At 36.5% G+C, this 22,724-nt stretch overlaps 1 protein-coding gene across 1 annotated transcript in view; it reads left to right on the forward strand.

The window, feature by feature from the left end:
• The first annotated feature begins 1,089 nt into the window (after positions 1–1,089).
• The window catches only part of LOC104889895 (callose synthase 9), a 37,880-nt gene continuing 16,245 nt past the window's right edge, over positions 1,090–22,724 (forward strand). The window contains exons 1-30 of the mRNA XM_057394188.1: positions 1,090–1,382; positions 1,697–1,901; positions 2,040–2,137; positions 2,869–3,029; positions 3,964–4,087; positions 5,491–5,601; positions 5,699–5,821; positions 6,266–6,355; positions 7,300–7,397; positions 7,682–7,799; positions 8,966–9,091; positions 9,628–9,704; positions 9,799–9,877; positions 10,688–10,810; positions 12,510–12,612; positions 12,728–12,851; positions 12,974–13,145; positions 13,267–13,319; positions 14,236–14,296; positions 14,417–14,498; positions 15,077–15,126; positions 18,016–18,102; positions 18,227–18,312; positions 18,449–18,473; positions 20,325–20,419; positions 20,792–20,873; positions 20,998–21,158; positions 21,275–21,395; positions 22,322–22,419; positions 22,533–22,623. Of these exons, the coding sequence (XP_057250171.1) occupies positions 1,700–1,901; positions 2,040–2,137; positions 2,869–3,029; positions 3,964–4,087; positions 5,491–5,601; positions 5,699–5,821; positions 6,266–6,355; positions 7,300–7,397; positions 7,682–7,799; positions 8,966–9,091; positions 9,628–9,704; positions 9,799–9,877; positions 10,688–10,810; positions 12,510–12,612; positions 12,728–12,851; positions 12,974–13,145; positions 13,267–13,319; positions 14,236–14,296; positions 14,417–14,498; positions 15,077–15,126; positions 18,016–18,102; positions 18,227–18,312; positions 18,449–18,473; positions 20,325–20,419; positions 20,792–20,873; positions 20,998–21,158; positions 21,275–21,395; positions 22,322–22,419; positions 22,533–22,623 (3,021 nt within the window). The 5' untranslated portion in view covers positions 1,090–1,382; positions 1,697–1,699. The remainder of the gene's footprint in view (positions 1,383–1,696; positions 1,902–2,039; positions 2,138–2,868; positions 3,030–3,963; positions 4,088–5,490; positions 5,602–5,698; positions 5,822–6,265; positions 6,356–7,299; positions 7,398–7,681; positions 7,800–8,965; positions 9,092–9,627; positions 9,705–9,798; positions 9,878–10,687; positions 10,811–12,509; positions 12,613–12,727; positions 12,852–12,973; positions 13,146–13,266; positions 13,320–14,235; positions 14,297–14,416; positions 14,499–15,076; positions 15,127–18,015; positions 18,103–18,226; positions 18,313–18,448; positions 18,474–20,324; positions 20,420–20,791; positions 20,874–20,997; positions 21,159–21,274; positions 21,396–22,321; positions 22,420–22,532; positions 22,624–22,724) is intronic.

A 22,724-nucleotide genomic window follows, 5' to 3' on the forward strand; every position in this document is an offset into this window, starting at 1 on the left:
AATTCAAGTGATTGTAAACGAAGTCTTAACATATGTTGCAACTCGGCGCAAATTTCGTTCAACAAATCAGTTTCTTGAATTACACAAAAATCCAAAAACAAATTCTCTAAACTCTCACATGGAGATAGATAAAGCCCAATATATTGGTAGACATAACCCAACATATGGGTAAAAAAACTCTTCATTAGAGAGAGACTAAAATTTATTGAAAACATAAAAATAAAAACTAGTAATAAAATGAGAAAAGGGGCTTACCACCTCCCAAAATGGTGGTGGTAGCCCCTAAGTTGAAAATTAGGGTTTTGTGGGAGAGGAGAGAGAATAGAGAAAAAGAAGGAGAGAGGAGGCAGTATAGTTATATTTCCTATCGAGTCTCACTTTTAACTAATGAGGGAGATGTGGTAGGTAAGTGGAGCACCATCATGAATTACGCTTTGCCGAGGGTTCCAATCCTCATCTTAACGAAAAATTCTCTTGTGGTGGCAGTTGGCTTTTAATGAATTGATTATCCTTATACTCAACCTTTGAATTGGCCTGCTGTGCAGCCTAATAGCCTACAAGGTTAGTATTCGGGCCAATTATCTATCCTAATAAAAACAAAGGAAAACTAATATTTATTGGTGTTTTCCATAAAACTTTTTTTTATATTAGATGCAACGGGCGTTCTTCTCCAACCAAACAACAAAAAACTAACAAAAATTGTTTTTCTTCAAAACAAATGAAAGCCTAACTGCCTAAGTATTGGGTAAAGGTGATCATGGGCTGTGCCAGACCTTAGTCCGAAATTCTGGCGCCAAAACCCGCTAATTAGGTCGGGATAAACAGGCTTTCGGGTCGTGCCAAAATTTAGCCTATTTTCCATATTTGCATTGCCCGTGATCCTTCTTTTTTGCCAAAAATCGAGCAGGACAAGGTGAGGTCCGAACTACAAGTTGGAATTTCGTGCTCAAAATCCGCCCATTTTCAGACCAAGCCGAGTCCATGTTAATCCCCTCTAGTCCTCTTGGCCCATTCGCCTATCACAAAGTATGTTAAGTCCCAATTTTAAACTATTGTTTTTTGTTAACAGTCTTCCTCTTCAGTCTTCCCCCATTGAGTCTACGAATCACCGGTCAAGCAAACTAAAACCACCAAAATAATAAAAAAAACTGCTCTTTTCTTCTTACACTCCATCAACTTTTCAAATAATACTTCGTTCAAACTCTTGATTTTTATTACTACATCTTTCTCTCTCCTCTCTAATATCTCTAATCCATTTTCCGATCTTAGGGTTTAAGCTTTACTCCCTTACTCATTTTCTCTCACATTTCACCAATATGAAGTGTTTCGAGCAAAATTGAAGCTAAGATTTCTCTAATTCTTTTACCGATTTTTCTTCAGAGGTAGGATTTTATATATGTTTATATCAATTTGGCTCGAATTTCTGTTGTTTTCTGTAGATTATTGTCGAAATCTCAAAATGAAGTTCTGCTCATATTATATTTATATTTTTTAGTATCAATACGCTTCAATTGCATCAAAACCTGTCAATTTCTACGTTAAATTAGGGTAATTTTGTAGATTTGGATGTGTTTGTAGAAGTTTAGCTCGTAAGACAGTTGATTGAGTGCTAGTTTTTATATTGCTGTAATTTTTTTCTTTTCCTTTTGCTGTACTTTGATTTTAATGGATTTGTCGAATCGAATTCGGGAAGCAGGAGATGTCTCGGGCTGAGGAGCTATGGGAAAGGTTGGTTAAGGTAACTTTGAGAAATGCGAGGGATGGTGCGGCTGCTCATGGAAGACACACTACTGGGATTGCTGGCAATGTGCCTTCTTCACTTGCTAATAGTAGGGTTATTGATGATATACTCAGAATTGCTGATGAAGTTCAAGATGAAGATCCTAATGTTGCTCGAATACGTAAGCTTTTTATTTGATGATTAGCCTTTACTTTCATTATAATTCTTTGTTCACAATTATAAAGAACGGAAAGGTTTCAATATTTGGCGAGTTTTATAATATTCTTATACGGGTTTTCTCATCATTTGTCTTTGGCAGTTTGTGAATATGCATACTCGGTGGCTCAGAATCTTGACCCTAATAGTGAGGGAAGAGGTGTCCTGCAGTTTAAGACTGGGTTGATGTCTGTGATCAAGGTACTACTGCAGTACTTCGCCATAGTCCCTCTCCGCTTGGTTGTTTTTATTTAGGGAAGATAAAGGAAGCATCATATATTTCAATTTACCCCTGTATATCCTTTAATTGGCTCTACGAGCTGTAAGCTTGTGTGTATGATATTGCTAGCAACATCTCGTTTTTTCGTAAACATGCAGTAGCATGATGGAAATGAATGTGTTGTACATATATGATACATTTTCTTGGTAGACGTAGCTTGCTCGGTACCTATATGCTGGGCTACAGGTGTGGATGCTAGGGTTAGAATGACTATTTTGCAAAGGTTTCAGTATGATGTTTGCTTTTTGGCCTTTATTATTAGTGTTCGAGCTTCATATTCAGGTGAAAGTCCGTCTTGGATACAGCCGTACAGGTGTTTGGATTAGAATCGACTAATTTATTCTTGCAACATAAATGAATCACTTGTTCTTCAGACAAATATCATGTACAAGATGACTGACATGATATATTCGAACTAAGTGTGAAGCTGCTCTTTTTTCGGGTTGTGCTAGATAGTTCTATGACGTGCTTGTCTCTTGCCAAAGACCAGTACATTGGAATAGTACAAAGCCCTAATTTATTGTTGGCTGTTGAAGACTATGATATGTTTCTTAGCCGGGAATAAGTTTTTTTTTTTTTTTTGCAAACAGTGCAGTTTTCTTTCTTTCTTTCTCCCCCCTATAAGTGATATTTGGGGTTTATTGCCATGCAGCAAAAATTAGCCAAAAGAGAGGCTGGAAACATAGACAGAAGCCTAGATATTGCTCGTTTGCAGGAATTCTACAGGAAATATAGACGAATGAATAATGTGGATCAGCTATTGGAAGATGAAATGAAGCTTCGTGAATCTGGAGCTTTTACCGGGAACCTAGAGTATGGCTTCTGCTCAAGCTGATTTTTCTTGTTTTTCGGTTTCTTTCATGTTGTTATACATTATCTGTTTAAAATTGTAACCATTTATGCTTATTTATTGAACGCCTATTCGTGTCTGTACAATTGCGTCTAATTTCTTAAGAGTTAGATCTCTCATCTGTACATATGCTCCAAATGGATGATTATATTTATATACCATTCGTGTTTCTTGAGCTGAGCGATATATTACTGAAAATATGATATGATTTCTTTCTTTTGGGTTAACTATGAAGAATAAGAGATCTCCATATATTCATGGAGCCTACCATGTACGATTACAAGTCGTTGTTTGCTGGTCTTCTACTGGCCAAAATACAACAGTGCAGATCACTTTAGGCTGTTATTATAGTAGTTTATAAAGACAAGCAATGTACATGTCTTTATCCTTAAATATCTTATATTCTTGAGTGTGACTTTGGGGGCCTTTCTAATCTTCCCTACACATTGTGTTCTGTGTAATATGAATTTCTTGGGGGATTTGTGGCCAGTGTTCTTTATAAATTATGGTTCAAGTGGCATGTACTGTCTCTGATGCTGTATGCTGAATTGCAACCCTAGTAGATATGTGCAACATGGAACAGGTATATGAACAAATGATGTGTTTTTCTTTATATTTTAAGGTACTGATGTTTTGTTATATTAGTTTTCATTTTCTTTTTAGTGTTATCTCTTCCTGATCTGATATGCAATTTGAAGGTGGTTTTGATTTATGGTCTAGTTTTGAACATCATGATATTTTTTTTTTTTGGATCTAGATACTGTTCGGAATCTTCAAATTATTATTGAATTTTCAATGTATCGACAACTTTGAAATTGAGTTGTGAGGGTTAATTATTAACTTGTGTGATTTTATGTGATTGTTTCGAAAAATTTACGTAGTATTTTCTGATATCAGGCTGGAAAGAAAAACTAAGAAAAGGAAAAGGATCTTTGCAACCCTCAAAGTACTGGGAGAAGTACTTGAACAGATGACCCAGGAGGTTTCTCCTGAAGAAGCTGAAACATTGATTCCAGAGGAGGTTATACATGAAGTCTTCTATTTTATAACTTTATATTCTGTTACATATAAAAGTTGATTGCTTTGTCCTATGATGATCCGTCTACATTTTACACTAGCTGTGTGATTGTTTCCAGAGGTTTTTTTAAATACTTTCCGGGCATTATGAAATTACCTGGTTAGATTCCATGCCACTTTGTTTTCAGTTTCATTCTTTCCCATTACCATTTGTGACTTAGTCTGGTCGAAGAATTACTATGAAGTAGGAAAGTAACTAAATGAATAACTCATTGAACACTTTGAGCTCAAACTTAGGTAGGCAAGGATTCCACCTTTCTCCGCATCACATGGGTTTCCCCCTCTCCCTCCGGCAACGAAATCGGCAGTTGGTGTGGTCGGGGGTGAAACCTGGGTTATTTTTCGTGGGTCTGGATTGGTTGTCGAGGGGTTGGGTGGATCGTCGATGGGCTAGGGTGGGAAATCGGCGGTCTGGGGTGGGTTTCTGGTGGGATGGGGTTGGTTTCAGGGGGGTTATGGGTGGTTTTTTATGGGTTGCGGCCTGCGGGTGGTTTTTGGGGAGGGGCTAGGTGGTTTTCGAGCAACTTGGGGTGGGCGGTGGGCTCTGGGCGAATTTGGTGGTCTGGTTTAGGGGGTAGGTGAGCTTTGGTGCTGGTGGTTTGTGGGTGTTGGAGGTGGTTGTTTTGGTGGTGGTTGTGGTTAGAGCGGTGGTGTAGGTGGGTGCGGTGGGGTGACAGAAGAAGGGTGGTGGAGGACTGGAGGTGGTTGTTGATAGGGTTGGGTGGTCAAAGGTGATGGTCAAGGGTTTTCCATTCCCCCATTTTTAAGTGGAGGGGGTAGTGGGAAATCAAAATAGAGGGATTTGGGGTAATGGAGGGGAAAGGAGGGGAAAGAAAACTCCCAATTCAAACAAGTTTTAAGAGAATGGAATCAACTAATTCCCTTTCCCTTTCTTGTAACCCCCCTGACCAAATGCCCCCTAAGTGTTGAATTTATTTTGAAACAGAGGAAGTCTTACAAATGACAATCAAACTAGCAAGAATTACCTTGGCAAGGGAAGCAACCCCTTTAGAAATATTTTGTTGTCTTCTTCCCAAATGCATCACCAAATCGCCAACCAAACCATTCTTTGCATTTTCAGCAAACCAACTTTTTTCGTCCTTACCCAGAAAAGAAGCATATCTTTTACGGAACAAGGTTAAATTTAGTTTCACTTAAGACTCAACACAATGAGGGATAAGGATTGTTTTGTTTCCTTGCCCTCCTTTTGTAAATGGGTGACACTTACACCTCCTTGGTGTCTTTCCACTACATTTCCTTGCCCTAAATTCTTACAGGCTGTAAATATGCTAGTTACGAAGGATTTACGGATTTGTTAATAAACTTGTTCCTTGTTTTCTCTGCCAGCTTAAGCGCGTTATGGAATCGGATGCAGCTATGACCGAGGATTTGATTGCTTACAACATTATACCTTTGGATACTACTAGCACAACTAACAGGATTTCTACTTTCCCTGAGGTTAGCTGATGAAGAATTTGTAATATAAATTTAATGACCATTTTTAAAAGGATATAACTGACATTTTTGCTTCTGTTTTCGTTTGACTTGGTATAAGGTGAGAGCAGCTGTGTCTGCTTTGAAGGTCTTCAAAGGTCTAGAGGAATTGCCAGCTGAATTTGTATCTCCTGTTAGGGGCCGTGATATGCTTGATTTCCTGCATTTTGTTTTCGGGTTTCAGGTTTGAATAAGATTAATTTTTTTTGTATCTTTTTACTTCCTATATATATAAGTGAAAGGCCTTGTTGTTTATATTTGTATAAGCCTATAGAAGTGATCTTTGAGTTTACACTTGTAGTATTTCGAAGTCATGTGGTATTTCATCTGATGTACCTATAAATGGATTATTATGTTTTATTAAAGGACAAAGAGAGAAGTGCTGTGAGATAAGAGAGAAAATCGAGTTTGTTTAGTCTCCTTTCTGCTTTCGTTAGTTCAACACCTTATATTTCCTTGGCTATGCAGTAATTTATTGCCAATTAAGCTATTAACTGCTTTATGCTACAAATGCTATCTAGGAATTCGTTTTCTTGGCTGTATTGCAATGGTATATGTTTATGTTGAACTAATGCCTAGAATTAGCTGGTTGTGATACACTCTGATGTCTGCCTTTGATGACTGGCAGAAAGACAATGTCTCGAATCAGCGAGAGCATATAATTCATCTGCTTGCAAATGAACAATCTCGTCTCCGAATTCCTGAAGAATTTGAGCCGGTAGGTAATTTTATCCATATGCAAGAATTAAGATAGCAAATGATGATTTTTCTAGTGGCTCATTGCTTATTTGCTTTTATACTTGCCGAACTTATAACATTAAAATTGGAGCTAATTTTGGGCAATTTGGTTAAATTATTTTCTGCGCATGTATGTCTTCGTAGTAATTTTTTTATGATTAATAAAATATAATGGGTGATATGTTTCTGTTCTTAGTTATATATACGATATTTCTGCTAGTCTTTTCTCTCCTGGCTGGTTGTTATATAGTGTTTTTATTTAAAAGGTGAAATAAAAAATAATTTGATTACTACTACCTGTGTTTTAATCTTAGTTGTGCTATTTTGCCTTTTGATACTAGTCACATTCTCCTTTGACCATCCTGTATTATTTTATACGTACGACTTGTTTGGTAGAAGGGGATTTGGAAGGAAAAGAAAGGAATTGGAAGGAGACATTTTTAGTTTCCAATGTTTGGTTCAAAAGTAACATTATGAGTAGTAGGAAATGGAAGGAAGTGGAAGGAAAACCTCTTTACAAAATTTTCATTTTCCTTGCCTCTTAAAATTGGAGGAATTTGGGAGGGGAGAGAAAATTTAAACCAAACATGGGGAAAATGAGTTTTTTTTTTTGTACTTTTTTTTCTCTTCTGTTCCTTTCTCTTCCCTTTACTAAAACAAACCAAACAGGCTGTTAAGGAAGGACATAGATATGTTGGAAGTCTTTTAAATTTCATCCAATATATGTTTTCAAAATATCAATTTTTTTATAATTTTGAGTTATACATCATTAAAGATATTAAAGATAGTTATGTGCATTGGCAAACGTGTAAAGTATCAACGGTAGAACTAAAAAAACAGAGGAATTATGTCTCTGTAATTAGCAATGAGATGACTCTTGATCCATATTTAAAATGAGCTGGTTTTGCATTTGTTTTGTATCAGATATTAGACGAGGCTGCTGTACAGAGGGTGTTTATGAAATCCCTAGAGAATTATATCAAATGGTGTAACTACTTGGTTCTTCTGCCAGTATGGAGCAAGTATGACTTCTACTTCTTTCTTGCCAAGTTGCCTATTATTGACTTTATCTGATTCCATAAATGTCTACCATAAACACGTGCTTCCTTTAAGTCTTGATGCCTGATGCTAATGGTCTTTGTGGACTTCCCAATGTATTGTTTGAATACATGAGGCCTGCCTATCTCTAACATCTTTATATGCTTGTCTGCATCGAGGTGTGCAGTTCTTGACCTCTGGATGGTTTTTCCTTACTTTATGCATGTATGGCTACATTACTCTTACACTTGGTTTTTTCTGTGTGCAGTTTGGAGTCCCTTAGCAAGGAAAAGAAGCTGTTGTTTGTATCGTTGTATTACCTTATATGGGGAGAAGCCTCAAATGTCAGATTTCTTCCAGAGTGTTTATGCTACATATTTCATCATGTAAGTCAACTTGAAAAGGACATTTTTTTAAATTGATTTTATATAGTGTTAGATGTGTTGAGGCTAGTATGTAGATTTAGTTTTTCTGTCAAGTCCTTTTTTATTAATTGAAAGTAGTAACATATTAGCTAAATTCACTCTTTGGAACAATAATGAATGAAAGAACATGGCGTATGACTGTATGTAAACATAAGGTACCATTGTGTATGTTGTTTGGAGATGATATTGCATTGATAAATGATACTAGGGATGAGGTTAATGTAAAATTGGAGTAATTGGGAGCAAGTTTTAGAATCTCGAGGTTTGAAGCTATGAAGTAGCAAGTTGAGTACATTAAGTAGAGGGGAAATTAAGCGAGGATGTAGTAACATTGGATGGTAAAGATAGCAATGGAAATGTTTTGGATTAAATAGAGAGAAGCAAATGAGATATTGTGTAAAGGTCAATTAAATTACTGTAGACTACCTATTGGACTTCCTTTATTATATTCAATTGGAAAGGATCCTATTAGGAAGATGATGGTAGCCGAGATGCGTATGTTGAAGTCGATTTGTAGAGCACCCTCAAAAATATAGACCGTAGTGAAGACATTCGGAAGATAGTTGCACTTGTGTGAATTTGAATGTATGATAAGAATATCCAAAAAGTTGGTTCAATACATTGTTTAGAGTGTGCATGAGTGGACAATGTGGAGAGTTTGATTTATGGAGATTTTGGAGTCCTCAGAGTGAGGCCAAAGATGATGTGGATAGAGGGTGTTAAGAATGATATGAAGCGATTAGGTTCTGTCGTTTTGTAGGTGCATAACTGAATCAAAGGATATGAAGGCCGATGGTCGATGTGGACGACTACCGAAGATTAAATTTTGACTCATGCAGTAGGTTCCATTTTTATTAGGATTAAGGTTTTGACATTGTTGTTGCTGTCATTTTAAAATCTTTTGTTCTAGTTAATTAACATAGGAAATTAGGAACGTGTTACATCCTTCATCTGAATTCCCAGTAGAATAATTCATTAATTATATTTAAAATATTCTCCAGAGAATATTAGTCTTTCTTGTACCTGATATATATTTTGTATCCCATAAGCATTTATGAGAATTTCCTGTGAATGCGGAGTGTACTCTAGTCCATGTTGAAACTTCTTTTGTGTTGCAATGTCCTTAGATGGCTAGAGAGGTGGATGAGATATTGAGGCAGCAAGTTGTGAAGCAAGCTGATAGTTGCATGACTGATGATGGTGTCTCGTTCCTGGAAAAAGTCATCTCCCCATTATATGATGTTATTGCAGCGGTAGGTGTTTCTTTTATCTTATTTGTGACCATTGAACTTTGTTTGAATTGTGTACACTTGGTGTGAGATTTAGCTTTGTAAATTGTAAGCATTGATGTTTTTTTTTTTGAAACATGTATTTATGGGCCATAGTTGTTGACCTTGAATCCATTCGTTTTAACACAGTTTCTTGCATTAGATCTGTCAGTTTAGGCGATGGAATAGATATGTCTAATATTATAATACTATTCATGTAATTGTTAGCCTGCTAAGCTCCTAGGTTCTGACCCTGAGATTTATCTTTTCTGGGTAGTAAAACTTATATGCTATTTTGCTTTCTGATTTGTCTTACTTTAACCTGGTGGAGAATAATTGCTTTCTGATTTTAGTGTCTGTGTTTCCTTTGTGATTAATGGATCTGAAAGCAATCAAATCCTTTTGTGCATTTCTTTTTCTAATAAGGTGGTCAAAATATTTTGCCAAGAGAGCAAAATTGCCATAGACATATTGCTACTGATATTCTGAAATTAGAAGTCTTTTTTTTTTATGTACACTAGGAGGCAGCTAACAATGACAATGGACGGGCACCTCATTCTAAGTGGAGGAACTATGATGACTTCAATGAATATTTTTGGTAAGTGCTCTTGAATTCAAACTCAGTTGTACCTGTTCTGCAACATGGTAAATTTTTTTCTTCGCCACTGTTCAAATACTCTGCTGTCCTTTAGGTCAATGCATTGCTTTGAGCTTAGCTGGCCTTGGCGTAAGAGCTCATCATTTTTTATGAAGCCTGAGCGCAAGTCTAAAGTAAGATTTTTGATTGATTATGCTCTACCTGGGTCTTATAGTTAAATTTTATTTATTAGTGGTCTTTTTTGTGTTCATTTATTTATTGTCCAACTTAATTTTTGTTTTCCTTCTTGGGCCGGAAGACATCCAAAATGTTCAATATAAGATTTTCTGCTGGTACATTGGCTTCATCTTGTTAATTTTCACTAGAGTTCTTGGTGCTCCTTGCCTCCTTGTACTACTTATCCTCAAACTTTGTCTTATCTTGAAGAACTGCTTGTATTGATTGCCAGTCCTTTGTTATAACAGATACAATGTTAGCAGATGGACCTTGTTGGTAGTTTGATATTGTACGATTTTTTGTTTTTGGTGCTGTTACTGTGCCTTGATGTCTCATATAGGTTAGGAAGGTTTTTGTCTGACTGAGGTATAATCTATACTAATATATTAAAAGGCGTGCGTAAACCAGGAACGGTGCCACGTGGCGCTTTCCCTAAGGAGTTTTAGTTCATGTAATTCATGTACAATAAAAAAAATTAGAAATTGCATAATATAGGTTTTGATCCCGTGACCTCAAGTTCATGTACTAAAGTTTTAACCACTAGACCAAGTTGTATTTAGTGCTATCATATCAAAGTACAATATTAATAAATGAAAATTTTCTTACCCGGGGAATAGCCCGGGCCTAATAACTAGTTGTATTAACATAACACGGGACTGATGGTGTTTTGTTCAAACATTATTGTAAAGCTTACAATTAACTGCAGTAGAATTGTAATTGGAATTTTTATTGCCCTTACTTTGTCTCTTTGCCTCGTCATTGTGTAGAATTTGCTAAAGTCTGGTGGAGGTAAGCGGCATGGAAAAACTTCTTTTGTTGAGCATCGTACATTCTTGCATCTCTATCATAGCTTCCATCGCCTCTGGATTTTCCTTGTCATGACTTTTCAGGTATCTATTGCTATCTCTACTAATCTATATTATAGGTGTTTCTGGCAATGTTTTTTTTTTTCTCATTGATGCTTTTCTTGATTTTATTGGTTGCTGCTTTTACTTATACAGTTATACCTCTTTCAAAGTTCAATTGTTCAGAAGATAAGTGACAAGAGATGAATATGGAATTTCATCTACTACTAGTTTTTTTTTTTAAAAGAGAGAATGATTTTATGCAGTCTATAATATCAATCCCAATGTTGCCGCAACACCTTTAGAGTGTGCTCCTTGCTTATGGCGTGATAAAGGGTTATGTCATTTGTATTTGCTGCTCCGTCTTTGCTCTGCACAAAGAGAATGTTTCTATTAGGCTATCAATAAGAAACACTAATGGCGCATCTGCCATTTTTCGGTACATGAGATGTGGTGATAGTTTAAGGATCCCTTTTTGCTATTATCCAGTATTATCTATGTTCTGGATGTATTGTTTTCCCAATCACGTCTGTGTCCAGATCTCAACACATTATGCCAGCCCAACTTTCAATATTTTAGGTGATACGACTGTCATGCTGAGAGGTAAGAACAGATCGGAAGAGCAAGATGGAGGGGGAGGAATATTTGCTGCCAACATATCCCATATCTGAGTCTCTGATAGTCGGCGTGATTAGAGGCAGATTCTATCTGGGATTGACTCTCTTGTGGGCAGCAAGCAAGTCACTGTTATCTGGCAGTGAAACTTTGAAATTGTGGCATTATATAAATTTACAAACTAACATTGCCAAATTTAAATTGCATAATCCTTCTGCCTCTCATCTCATGGCTTGATCTTGTAGTTTCATTTGTAATATAATTCATCTTGAAAGTGATTCCATCCAACGCTCTAGGTGCTAGTCTACTTTTTTCTCTCTTCTTTTTCCTTACACAGAGTTTTGTATGGGACTATGGGGTCACTTTCTATGAAGTCTTCATTTACTTCATGCGTTGTGAATCTTCTCCCATCTGAACTTTCTGTTTGTTGAGATGAGAGCCATCCTAGTTCTGCGTATGCAGATGGACTGGCTTATGTATTTGAATCTTCACCAACTTTGTGCTTGAATTCTGTGTGTAATGGTTTGGTGTTGGATACTCATTGTCGCATAAAAGATTGTGGCACCTTCTTTGATTTCTATAACAGCCTTTCTATGAAACCATTAACGAAACAGCGACTTAAGGAAAGCCGGAGGGTGAGAATAGGTGGTGCTAATGAAAATGGGCATATGTCTATTGGCATTGGTTTCATCACTCAATTCTTTTGCAACTAGAGATGGTGGACTGGTAACTCTATAGGTTGTCGTTTCAGCACTTTCTCTCGTATATTTCAATAGTTTGTGCTTTATCTTAATGTGGGAAGTTAGGGTGCAGGAAGGAGAACTAGGAAGTAGAATTGCCTGAAATTGACTCCAATGACACAGGCTGGCCGTGCCCTTTAATATGAGTTTGTTTAAGAGAGCTAGCTGTGGTTTATAGAGGTTGAACTTGTATACAACAAAACATATCTAGTAAACTAACAACATCTTCAATGAGCCAACTCGATTTTGTTGTTGTTTTCACATTTTCTTGTTGAATGAACCGAGAATAAATCAATCATCATCTTAAGGTTCTTGTCTGCCTATGGTTTATGTATAGGTGCTTGTTTACTTCTTTTTTTTTTGAATCATCTTTGCTTATTCTTTTCCAGGCTCTGGCCATTATTGCTTTCAATGATGGGAATATTAATTCAACAACCATAAAACAAGTTCTGAGTCTTGGGCCAACTTTTGTTATAATGAAGTTATTCGAGAGTGAGATCCTTGTATTCTTTTGATTGTATATCATTCCAGTTGCACTTACTATGCCTCTGAATTACATTGACTAACTGATGCATACGCCTGTTTTAACAATGCTACTGCCTGATAGGTGTTTTGGACATTCTCATGATGTTTGGAGCTTATTCAACAACGCGTCACATTGCTGTTTCGAGAGTATTTCTTCGCTTTGTTTGGTTTGCTTGTGCTTCAGCTGTCATAACATTTCTTTATGTGTAGGTCCCTGTTTACCACCTTGCTGTATTCTAGCTGTTCTTGAGGGGACTGACTTTTCTTATAATATTAGCAACACAAACATTAATAGCGCTTGAACGTCTTTATCGGTGCTATGCTGCAGGAAGTCAATTCAAGGGGTGGCAACTATTTACAGAATTTATGTCATTGTAATTGGCATATATGCTGGTGTCCAGTTCTTTATTAGTTTCCTCATGAGGATACCAGCCTGCCACCAGCTTACTGATCGATGTCATCGTTGGTCATTGATTCAATTTACCAAATGGTTGCGTCAGGTTTGCACTTTCTTTGTTATTATGTGGAGGTGTTATTGATGTAGGTATGTTTGGTGTTCTTCTTTCACTCTTTCACTTCTGCCTGTTTGCTGATATCATATTGTCTTTTCTTGTCTTTTAGGAACGACACTATGTTGGTCGTGGAATGTATGAGAGAACATCTGATTTTACAAAGTAATTCCTCAACCTTTGGCTATGTTTCTATTACTCCCAAAATGGATCGCGGCACCATTTTCATCCTCTATGTTACCGTGCTTTTTTCGTCATGTCTTAAGATATTGCATGAATATAGTTTGATTGAAAATAATTTTTCAGTTTCTCTGATGTTCTTTTTTAATTTAAACTTTTTGAAAGGTTTTTGCTTAGCCTTGGATTGCTGTTACATGGCTTATTCAATTTATGACTTTGGAGGTTGACTTTTGGTTGCATCTTAAATCGATATAGAGCCTCAAATGCCTCTTTCTTTTATCCCTTTGTTTCTTTAGGATAGACTTCATTACATGCTTAATTTTTTTTGGCATAAATCAGCCTCACATTCCGTGGTTTTGACTGTTAATATCTTTAGAAAAGTAACTACACTATTTACATATACTATACCTTTAGATTCCCATAGTAGAAAATAAAATGGCTAAACTTTGACCTCAAATGTTTGGGGTGCCTTGTACTGTGAAATGTATAGTGTAAACTTATCTCAATCCTTGAGTTCCTTTTCTTTAAACCTTATTATAATAGGTTACACTTATCAACTACGAATGTTTTCTGGTCCTCCAGACTATATGTTAGTTATACCCTTAGCCTGAGTTTGTCTTAGGGAAGTGGGAACACCCCCTTGTTGTCTGATATACTCCCTCGGTCCTGTTTTACATTAATATCTAGCTTTTGCATGACCATCAGGGAGAATGATACAGTACTGCGAAAAAGATTGATTAGGGAGGTGTGGGTGTGGGTCCTAACTTTAGCTTTAGAGATTCATTTTATTGTTGACTGAAGAAAGGGGTCTGCCTTTGCCTGTGCCTTACGGGTATTTCATCTCTAAAAATACACCTTATGTGCTGTACTCTGATGGATGTTGTTGATTTTGTTGATGCAGGTATATGTTCTTCTGGATTATTATCTTGGCTGGAAAATTGTCATTTGGATATTTTGTCCAGGCAAGTTAAAATGCATATTTTCATTTCATTATTCTCTCCACAGTTTCGTGTTATGCGAGCTCAATACTAATGGTGGGCCTGTCAACTTATCTATTCGGCATGATGATGTTATTTGAGCAGATTCGCCCTTTGGTTAATCCCACGAGGATAATAGTCGACATGAACAATATACGATATTCTTGGCATGATTTCGTATCACAAAGTAAGTGAAACTTTATTGTCTTTATGTAAAGGACAGATTCGTGGATATTTTTTTTTCTATATTTCATTTATACAATAATTGACTGCAATCCTGCATCCAGTCATTGGGGCCTATGTCTCTTGTTGGTTTCTTTCTTCTTGCAACTTTTACGTGCTATTTAGTATAATCTTGGCTCACTTTTCTACCATTCCACTTAACTGCTTTTGTGGAACTTCTTTTGTAAAATCATAAGTTATTTATAGCTGTTGATTTAAATGCGTAGGAGAAGATAAGCTGCTTGAACTGTAAGATTTTCTGGCTTAGTGAAAGGAAAGATAGGAAATAGAAACAAGAGACCAAATTAATTCGATCAATTGGATGAAATTATGTTATCATCTGGAGGAGAAAAATATATTTTTTGTTTGGCTATTGAATTTGTTTGCAAGGAATTTTTTCCTTCTTCTATTTGTGTGCAAATTGTGGTAACCTTTTCTGGAACTAGGGGGTGTTATATCTTATTCATATACCATAGATGGTGTTTCTTCAATTCTTCTTGCAGTTTTTAAGTTTCTGCTTTGCGTTTGATGTTTTTTTGGCAGATAACCACAATGCTCTAACAGTCCTCAGCATATGGGCGCCTGTATTTTGTGTGAGTTATTGATTATCCCCTGCCTTCTTCTTTTGTCTTTTTTTTGTGAAGCCATGTTTCTTTTAATGTGTTGGCAACATTATTACTTTTGCATAATTTCTTTTTATGAACCAATAAACTCCAAGCTAATCAGTATGCAGTATGTATGATGTGATAATATTTATTGTATGCATCTTTGGGAGCTGCATTTGTTTCCCTTATTAAAGAAACAGAAAGCTGCTTTTCTTCCCGTCCTTTTTTCAGGTGTAAGTCGGTACTCTCTCGTTTCTTTTTGTGGATATTAAGTTAAGCGTTTTCGGTTGAATTTTGTTTGCCCTTTGCGGTTGAGTAGTCTTTCATATTCTGTTAGAATAACTAGTTGTCTTCTAAATGGGAAGTTTTTTCTACTTGAGGAAAGTGAGGAGAGAAAAGTAGTGTGCATTTCTTTCAATCAATTCACAAATTTGTTTTTCCTTGACTTGTCAAATAATTTGGGAAAGGGAGATATGGATGTGAAACATGTTACCAGAACCATGATATGGTGGGCCTTGAGCTACAGGTGAACCTAAATAGCTTCTTGATGCAAGTTCTTATCCTCTTGCTTCTCCTTGTAATTTCTGATTTATGAACTCGAAAGAAAAGGTTTGGAAATCATATTCATGGAAGCTCTCTTCTTGAAGTTCAACCTCCATTCATTTATAGTGTCAAATATATTTCTTAAATTGGTCATACCTCTGTTCAGAATTATTGCAAAGTTTTGACTTTTTCCCTATTCATAAAACCCATTTGACCTTTGTTTAATATATATATATATATATATATATATATATATATATATATATATATTATACAAGCCAACTGAGGAGGTGTGGTGTCCCCATTTAAAATGACTAGAATACCCTCTAATAACTTAAAACAACATTTTTTTATAATAAATATGAGAATCAATGCAACTTTCCATATGGAATAACTCAAAAATGGAATATGCAATCACCATTAATAACTTGACTAGATTGAGACAATCATCAATCACGCAATTAATTAGAATCTTCAATTAAAAAAAGTTATTGATACATCCTGACAACATAATACTTCATATTTACAAAGTTCAAACAATATGGTTTATTAACATTTACAATCGTTAAAGAACTATACTAAAGCCGCTGACAAATAATTATTAAATCTCGACCAAAATTTTCTAACATTTAAAAATCGGTCGCTTTTAGTTCAAAAAGCTAATAAAATCTACAAAAAAACCTCAATAATTTAAATCACTACCAAAATAATTTTAGATTAAAAAAATATATGCCGATTCGTACATAATATTGTCGATGTACGCATCGCGTGCATATATGGCTAGTATATATATATAAACATAGGGTAGTATGAAAGATGTTGGATCCGTACCAATGTATATTTTCGTAAGTTATACTAATAGATGGTAAATAATATTAATGATCACAGTTGGGAATTGGCAAGTGTGAAAGTCAATTTGTTGCAATTATTCTAGGATAGAGGGATTTACAAGATCGCTCATCATTTGGTTATGTTAAATGCCTAGTACTTTTATTTTTAGCTTTTGCTACATAACCCCTTGAGCTATGCTTAGCATTTTCTTTAATTATAATTAGATTTAGTGTGGTTGAAGTTGGTGGAATAAACAACAGTTCAATTTCCTTGTGATCAGTTGTCACACATTAAGAGGTCAAAGGTTCTATTTGCAGAGGTGATAGCGATGTAAGGTGCTTTGGAGGTGCACGTTTATGGTAGTGACTTGGGTGCTCCTGTGGTAGCATAGTAACTATATTTTTGTATCAAGGCTTGTAGGATAGAGGTGCTATGGTGCCAAGTAACATCCTCAGCTTTTCCGTGGTCTATCAGTTTTCTGTATATAATTGCTTTCAGGTGGCCAGGATGATTGGTATAGTTTGTTGTAATTCTTTTAATAGGGATCCTTATCCAGCTGAATTGTTGTGACATCGAAGTTCCTTATTTTTTTATTCTTATCCAAAATATAGTTATTGACAAATTACTTTCATGATTTCATTTCCTCTTATCTTTCTGCGCAGTTAGATAGATTATCATATGCATGTGTTTGGAAAGGCTCTTCATGTGTTTCCGTTATATGGGATGATTGTTATTTAGTAATATTAAATATGACTCATCAATTGTGGAAAATGATATGGTAGTTGCAGGTTCTATTTTCAAGTTTCTGAGGGCAATATGGTTTTAAGTGAAAACTTTTCAATAATTCAATAATTTCTAGGCTAGGGTATCTTATAGAGAATATAAGACTTGGATTTTTGGGTGGGTTGGGGTGATGGTGTTGCTGGGGTAAGGCAATAAGTTTGGTAGTGACCTCAAGTTTCTTCATGGTCGTGTAAATGTGTAGCCATTGGCAGCCATTAGTAGTTTTGCCAATCACTAGAAGAAAGAAGGCTTGGGATTTAGCAATGTGGTTGGGAGAGTGAGGGATGATGGGATTGCTGAATATCGAATCAGTAAAATTTAGATGTGAAGTTGGGAATATTATGCACAAGTTGACACATCCTAAGGATGCAACCTTTTTCTATGAAATGTATGACTTATAACATTCAGAGAAAATAACTGATGTTGAGCCTTGTGCACATGTGCTTCAATTATCTTTTGCGTAAGAGGTGGATATGTTATATTTATATATAGTAAGAGCAACTTTTTTGTTTCCCACCTTCCCTAGACTTGGAGGTGGGAAAAGGGCGGATCTGAAATCAATTGATGCAAACAATTCTGGAGCACTTACATTAGTGTTTTGCGTAGATTATGTATTTTGAAGTGCTTTCTTAGAAGTGAAATATAAGTATTGGGATTGAATTTGATGCATGTGCTATTTATTTTGTCTGATATTCTGCTGCACTGTGTATATTGTTCCAGATATATCTATTAGACATCTATGTGTTCTATACCATAGTATCTGCTATCTGGGGATTTTTGCTGGGGGCAAGAGATCGGCTTGGGGAGGTGAGCATATGAGCTATCACTTCTTCCTCTTTGCATTAATGTCATGTTCAATATTCTTGAACTATCATTTTACTTTGAAATTTTGCGAATCATTTATCAGTTTTGATCCTTTGTAACATTACAGATTCGATCATTGGATGCTCTTCACCAATTGTTTGAGCAGTTTCCTAGAGCATTTATGGACAAACTTTACTTTCTACCTTTTAAAAGGTTTTCCCCGTTTTCCCACTTTTTATCACATTCCTCTTGTTCTAACTTGTTATAGTTTTACCCTGCGGCCTTACGTTGATTATTACTTGAGCTGCCTATCCGTTCCTGATATTTGAATACCCGTTTCTAAATGCAGGGTGCCAGATTATCCAACTGGTCAGGTCGGTTTCATGATCTCCCATCTGTAACTTTCTAAATAAATCTGAGCATGATTGGTAATCTTTTGTTATATCTCATTATATTTGATCTCTTCCCAATGCTGTGAAGAGTCCCCCCAGTCAAAAATGGTAAGAAGGAGTAGCATCAATAACATTCATTGTATGTACGCCTCTCAGATGCTAATGCTACCTTTAGGTGATTGTTAGTTTAAAATATGGTGACCGTCTCATTTAGTTTGGTATAGGGATTTTGAGGAGCATATATGATTAAGATGTTGCGGCTGAAGGACATAGGTGAATATGCAGTCCTCTTTCACATGCATAATTTTAGTGGTTCAATGGAACATTGCTGTTGATCTTCAGTGTCATTTTTCCGTTGAAGATGATGGTTTTGTGTCGGATAAGTTTGCTTGGCTTCATGGTTAAGTAATTACATATAATTGGAAGCTTCACACCTGGCTCAGTTATCTGGGTTGAATTTAATGTCACTTCTGCACCGTCCTTGATCTGTCATGCACAGCCTTTCATGACTTCAAGGGAGTGTTGCAAGTCCGCTATTTTTTTTCGAGAACTACAATTTACTTTTCATCTTCATCCATGCTAGACCGTCCTAGACATTTCTTGTTGACTCTTAGGGTTAATTGTATACATTTGTGTTTAAACTTTAAATTTTATATGCTGCTGGCCCTCGTGTAGTTTTTAGGCCAAAATATTGTTGCAAAACTTGGAATATTTGAGTTGTTTGTTATCATTTAGGTTTTGACCCTATTAGTGTCAATTTGAACATTATTCTTTATCACCTATAAGAAGGGGGGAAGATTCTGAAGATACTTGTGGTTTCTGAGATGGAAGATAGTATAACGGTTTTTTCTTAGAGATTGAATCATTATTTGCTATTGTTGATCTTTTCACTTGTCATTGTAGCTACTCACTTTACTTAAGAATACTTGCGATGCAATATCTTGTGTTGTATTGTTCAATTCTCAGAGCTTCATAGGCAGTGTTCTTGAAGACAGTTTCTTGAATTGCACCATGGGTCTTTGCAATCTAAATATAACTCGTTTAAGCTTAGAGCTGGTGGATTCTTTGCGTTAGATTGCAGCAGATGAATGGCATTGTTTTGGCTAGCTGTTTGTACATTTGGTGGCACTGTGCATATTACGGCATGACTGTTTGTACATTTGGTGGCACTGTGCATATTACGGCATGAGTTTGACGTGGGTTGGCATGGTTGTTTCCTTTAGGGGGGCCAGCAAGTCTTAGAGCAGCTGCTTGACAAACCTTCTTGTTGATCCATGTGCAATGATGCAGGACTTGACAAACCGCCGCCACAAATTGGATTTGCTTGCCTCTCTTAGTTAATTAGGAGGTAGTTGAGTGAAGACTATAGAAAGTTATCCCTAGTTTGAAAAAGTGGAACCTATTACCTTAAAGCAAACCCAGCCTAAATTTACAAATATTTACAAATGAGTGAAGCTAATTGAGGCTGTTTACTTGTTTCTCTATCTGCTGGATCTAGAACAATTTAAGCCCTTCGTAGGAAGGATTGAGGCTGTTTACTTGTTTCTCTATCTGCTGGATCTAGAACAATTTAAGCCCTTTGTAGGAAGGAAACTGCAGAGTTCTTGCTTCTACGCTGAAGTATGTTCTGTATGACTAATTCTATAGTTTCTTTTGGTTTGTTGATCTGGATGTTGCTTTTTATCTTATATATACGTACAGTTTGTCATATTTTGGCAATTTGATTGGACTTCTTGTGGCTGGTTGGGTTTGTTTAGCTCAAGTAAACTTGTTACAGTTCGTACATCCGAAGTCACCGAAATACTCACTAGTTTGTTCTTCTATCTAATCAAGGTTACTGAAACAAGCAAGGAAGATGCTGCTCGATTTTCACCCTTCTGGAACGAAATTATAAAGAATCTGCGAGAAGAAGATTACATAACCAACTTGTGTGTATCTTCAGTTATCTTAGACTCCCTCCTCCCCAGAATACTGGATCAGATTCATCTTTTTAGAGTCAGTTTATAAAGTTTCACCATATACAATTAATATAGTAATCACGAGGTAGCTTGTTAGAATCATCTCAATGTGTATTCTCAAAAGATAAATCTTTTCTAATTTTGATTAATTTGTAACTAAAGATATTTATGGTCAAAGATGTGTAACCCTGAAAAGATATGGATCCAGTACTTTGGTTTGGAGGAAGTATCTCAGACTTCAGATTTTTTTTCTTTCAATGCTCATTTATGATTTTATAGTGTTTCAAGCATCTTCTTTTTTCTTATCTATTCTGATGTAAATCAATTTGCGAATCCTCTCAGGGAAATGGAGTTGCTTCTCATGCCTAAAAATAGTGGAAATCTGCCTTTGGTTCAGTGGCCTCTCTTCCTCCTTGCTAGCAAGGTTCCTGATATTCTTATATACCCATCTTTGTTCCCGGCATTTTGTTCTAGTCGTTTTCTTGTGGTTTGGGCATATATTTATCGTTGGGTTTTTGTTTTCTTTTGGTTGATCTTATTTTTGCAAGATATTTCTAGCACGAGATATTGCTGCAGAAAGTAGAGATTCTCAAGAGGAGCTTTGGGACAGAATCTTTAGAGATGAGTATATGAAGTATGCTGTTATAGAGTGCTATCACTCCATAAAGCTTATTCTGATGGAAATCTTGGAGGAAGATGGACGAAAATGGTTAGTGAATATCAGTATATCACTGTTTTTTTGCAGGCTAAGTGGAAAGTTTGCTGTCATGTCTGACGTTCTATTTAGCAATTGGCAAGACGATAATTACTTTGGACTTGCTGCAGGGTAGAGAGGGTGTATGAAGATATTGAAGAGTGTGTAGCAAAGAAGTCCATTCATGTCGACTTTGAACTAAATAAGATGTCTCTGGTTATCCAGAAAGTCACGGCTCTTATGGGAGTACTGGTATATTCTTTTTATCTTTTCGGCTCTTGGAATGAAGTACTTTATTTATTAAATGCTCCCTAATCAATGATAGTTATGTTTCTCAACCTTGTATCCTGGACTTTTGAGTTTTGAGCATCAGAAGCTGTTCACTGCACTTGAATCCGTGGTTTAGGTGTCAGTATGACCTGTATCCTGGACTTTTGAGTTTTGAGCATCAGACCCCCAGACTTGAAAATTGCTAAATCTGCATTACAGAAGTATTACTCAAATGCTGCTGCTGCTATCTTATTATGACGTATTACTCATACCCAGAAGCATCAGGTGGCAGTTTTCACTACCTTATGGCAGTTATATAACTTAAAAACCTTCTTTAGGGGGCCTCTATGATGATCCACTGTTTCGTTGCTCTTCTTTTTGTCTCTTGCTATAAGCTAGTATTGGTTGCTCATTTTCCTGCTATATTGGGCTCTATGATGATATATGTTTGCCAAGTTGTGTTGGTCCTACTTCGAGCCGAGCCGAGCTCATTAGTCGAGCCTAAACGAACTCACGAGCCGAGCCTAATCGAGCTCACGAGCCGAGCTCGAGCCGCAAATTCTAATCACGAGCTCGAGCCGAGCTCGGCTCCCCCAAGCTCGGCGAGCTCACGAGCCGAGCCGAGCCCATGAAAAGTTAAACGAGCTCGAGCCGAGCCCATTACTATTCGGGCTCGGCTCGCTCGATAAGCACCCCTAAATTCTGGATCACTCTTTTTCAATATATATTTTTTAACTAGCAATTGTGCCATGTTTTAGCTCTTATATGAGATATGGTATTGTCTTAGGCTTATGGTGCTTGTGTGCTCTCTGTTGATAGTCGATACATATGTCTAGTTATTGTTTCTCCCTGTAAGTGGCATCCAGTTTCAGATAGCCTTGCTTTTGGTTATGTGTCCTGTGAAACAGAAAGGTTCAGGGACAGCCGATCTTGAGAAGGGTGCTGTTAAAGCAATTCAGGATCTCTATGACGTTATACGTTACGATGTCCTTGCAGTGAACATGAGGTTAGAGCCCGATCTTGTGACATCATGAGCTCTTTTGTTATATATCCCCACAATCAGGGGGACATGTAAACAGGGAATGACTTGTAAATATCTGATTTAATATGTACGTGCAGGGACCATATGCAGACATGGAATGCGCTGTCGAAAGCGCGAGCAGAAGGTAGTCTGTTCTCGAAGTTGAAGTGGCCTAAAGACCCTGAATTGGTACGGCCTAATCTTTCTTCGATCGCCTCTCCTTCCCAAATGATATTTGTGATCAACTGTTGTTTGTCATTGAGAATGACAACGTTACAATGTTAAACTTG

This window comes from Beta vulgaris, chromosome 4 (genome assembly GCF_026745355.1).
Source record: "Beta vulgaris subsp. vulgaris cultivar EL10 chromosome 4, EL10.2, whole genome shotgun sequence".
NCBI lineage: Eukaryota > Viridiplantae > Streptophyta > Magnoliopsida > Caryophyllales > Amaranthaceae > Beta > Beta vulgaris.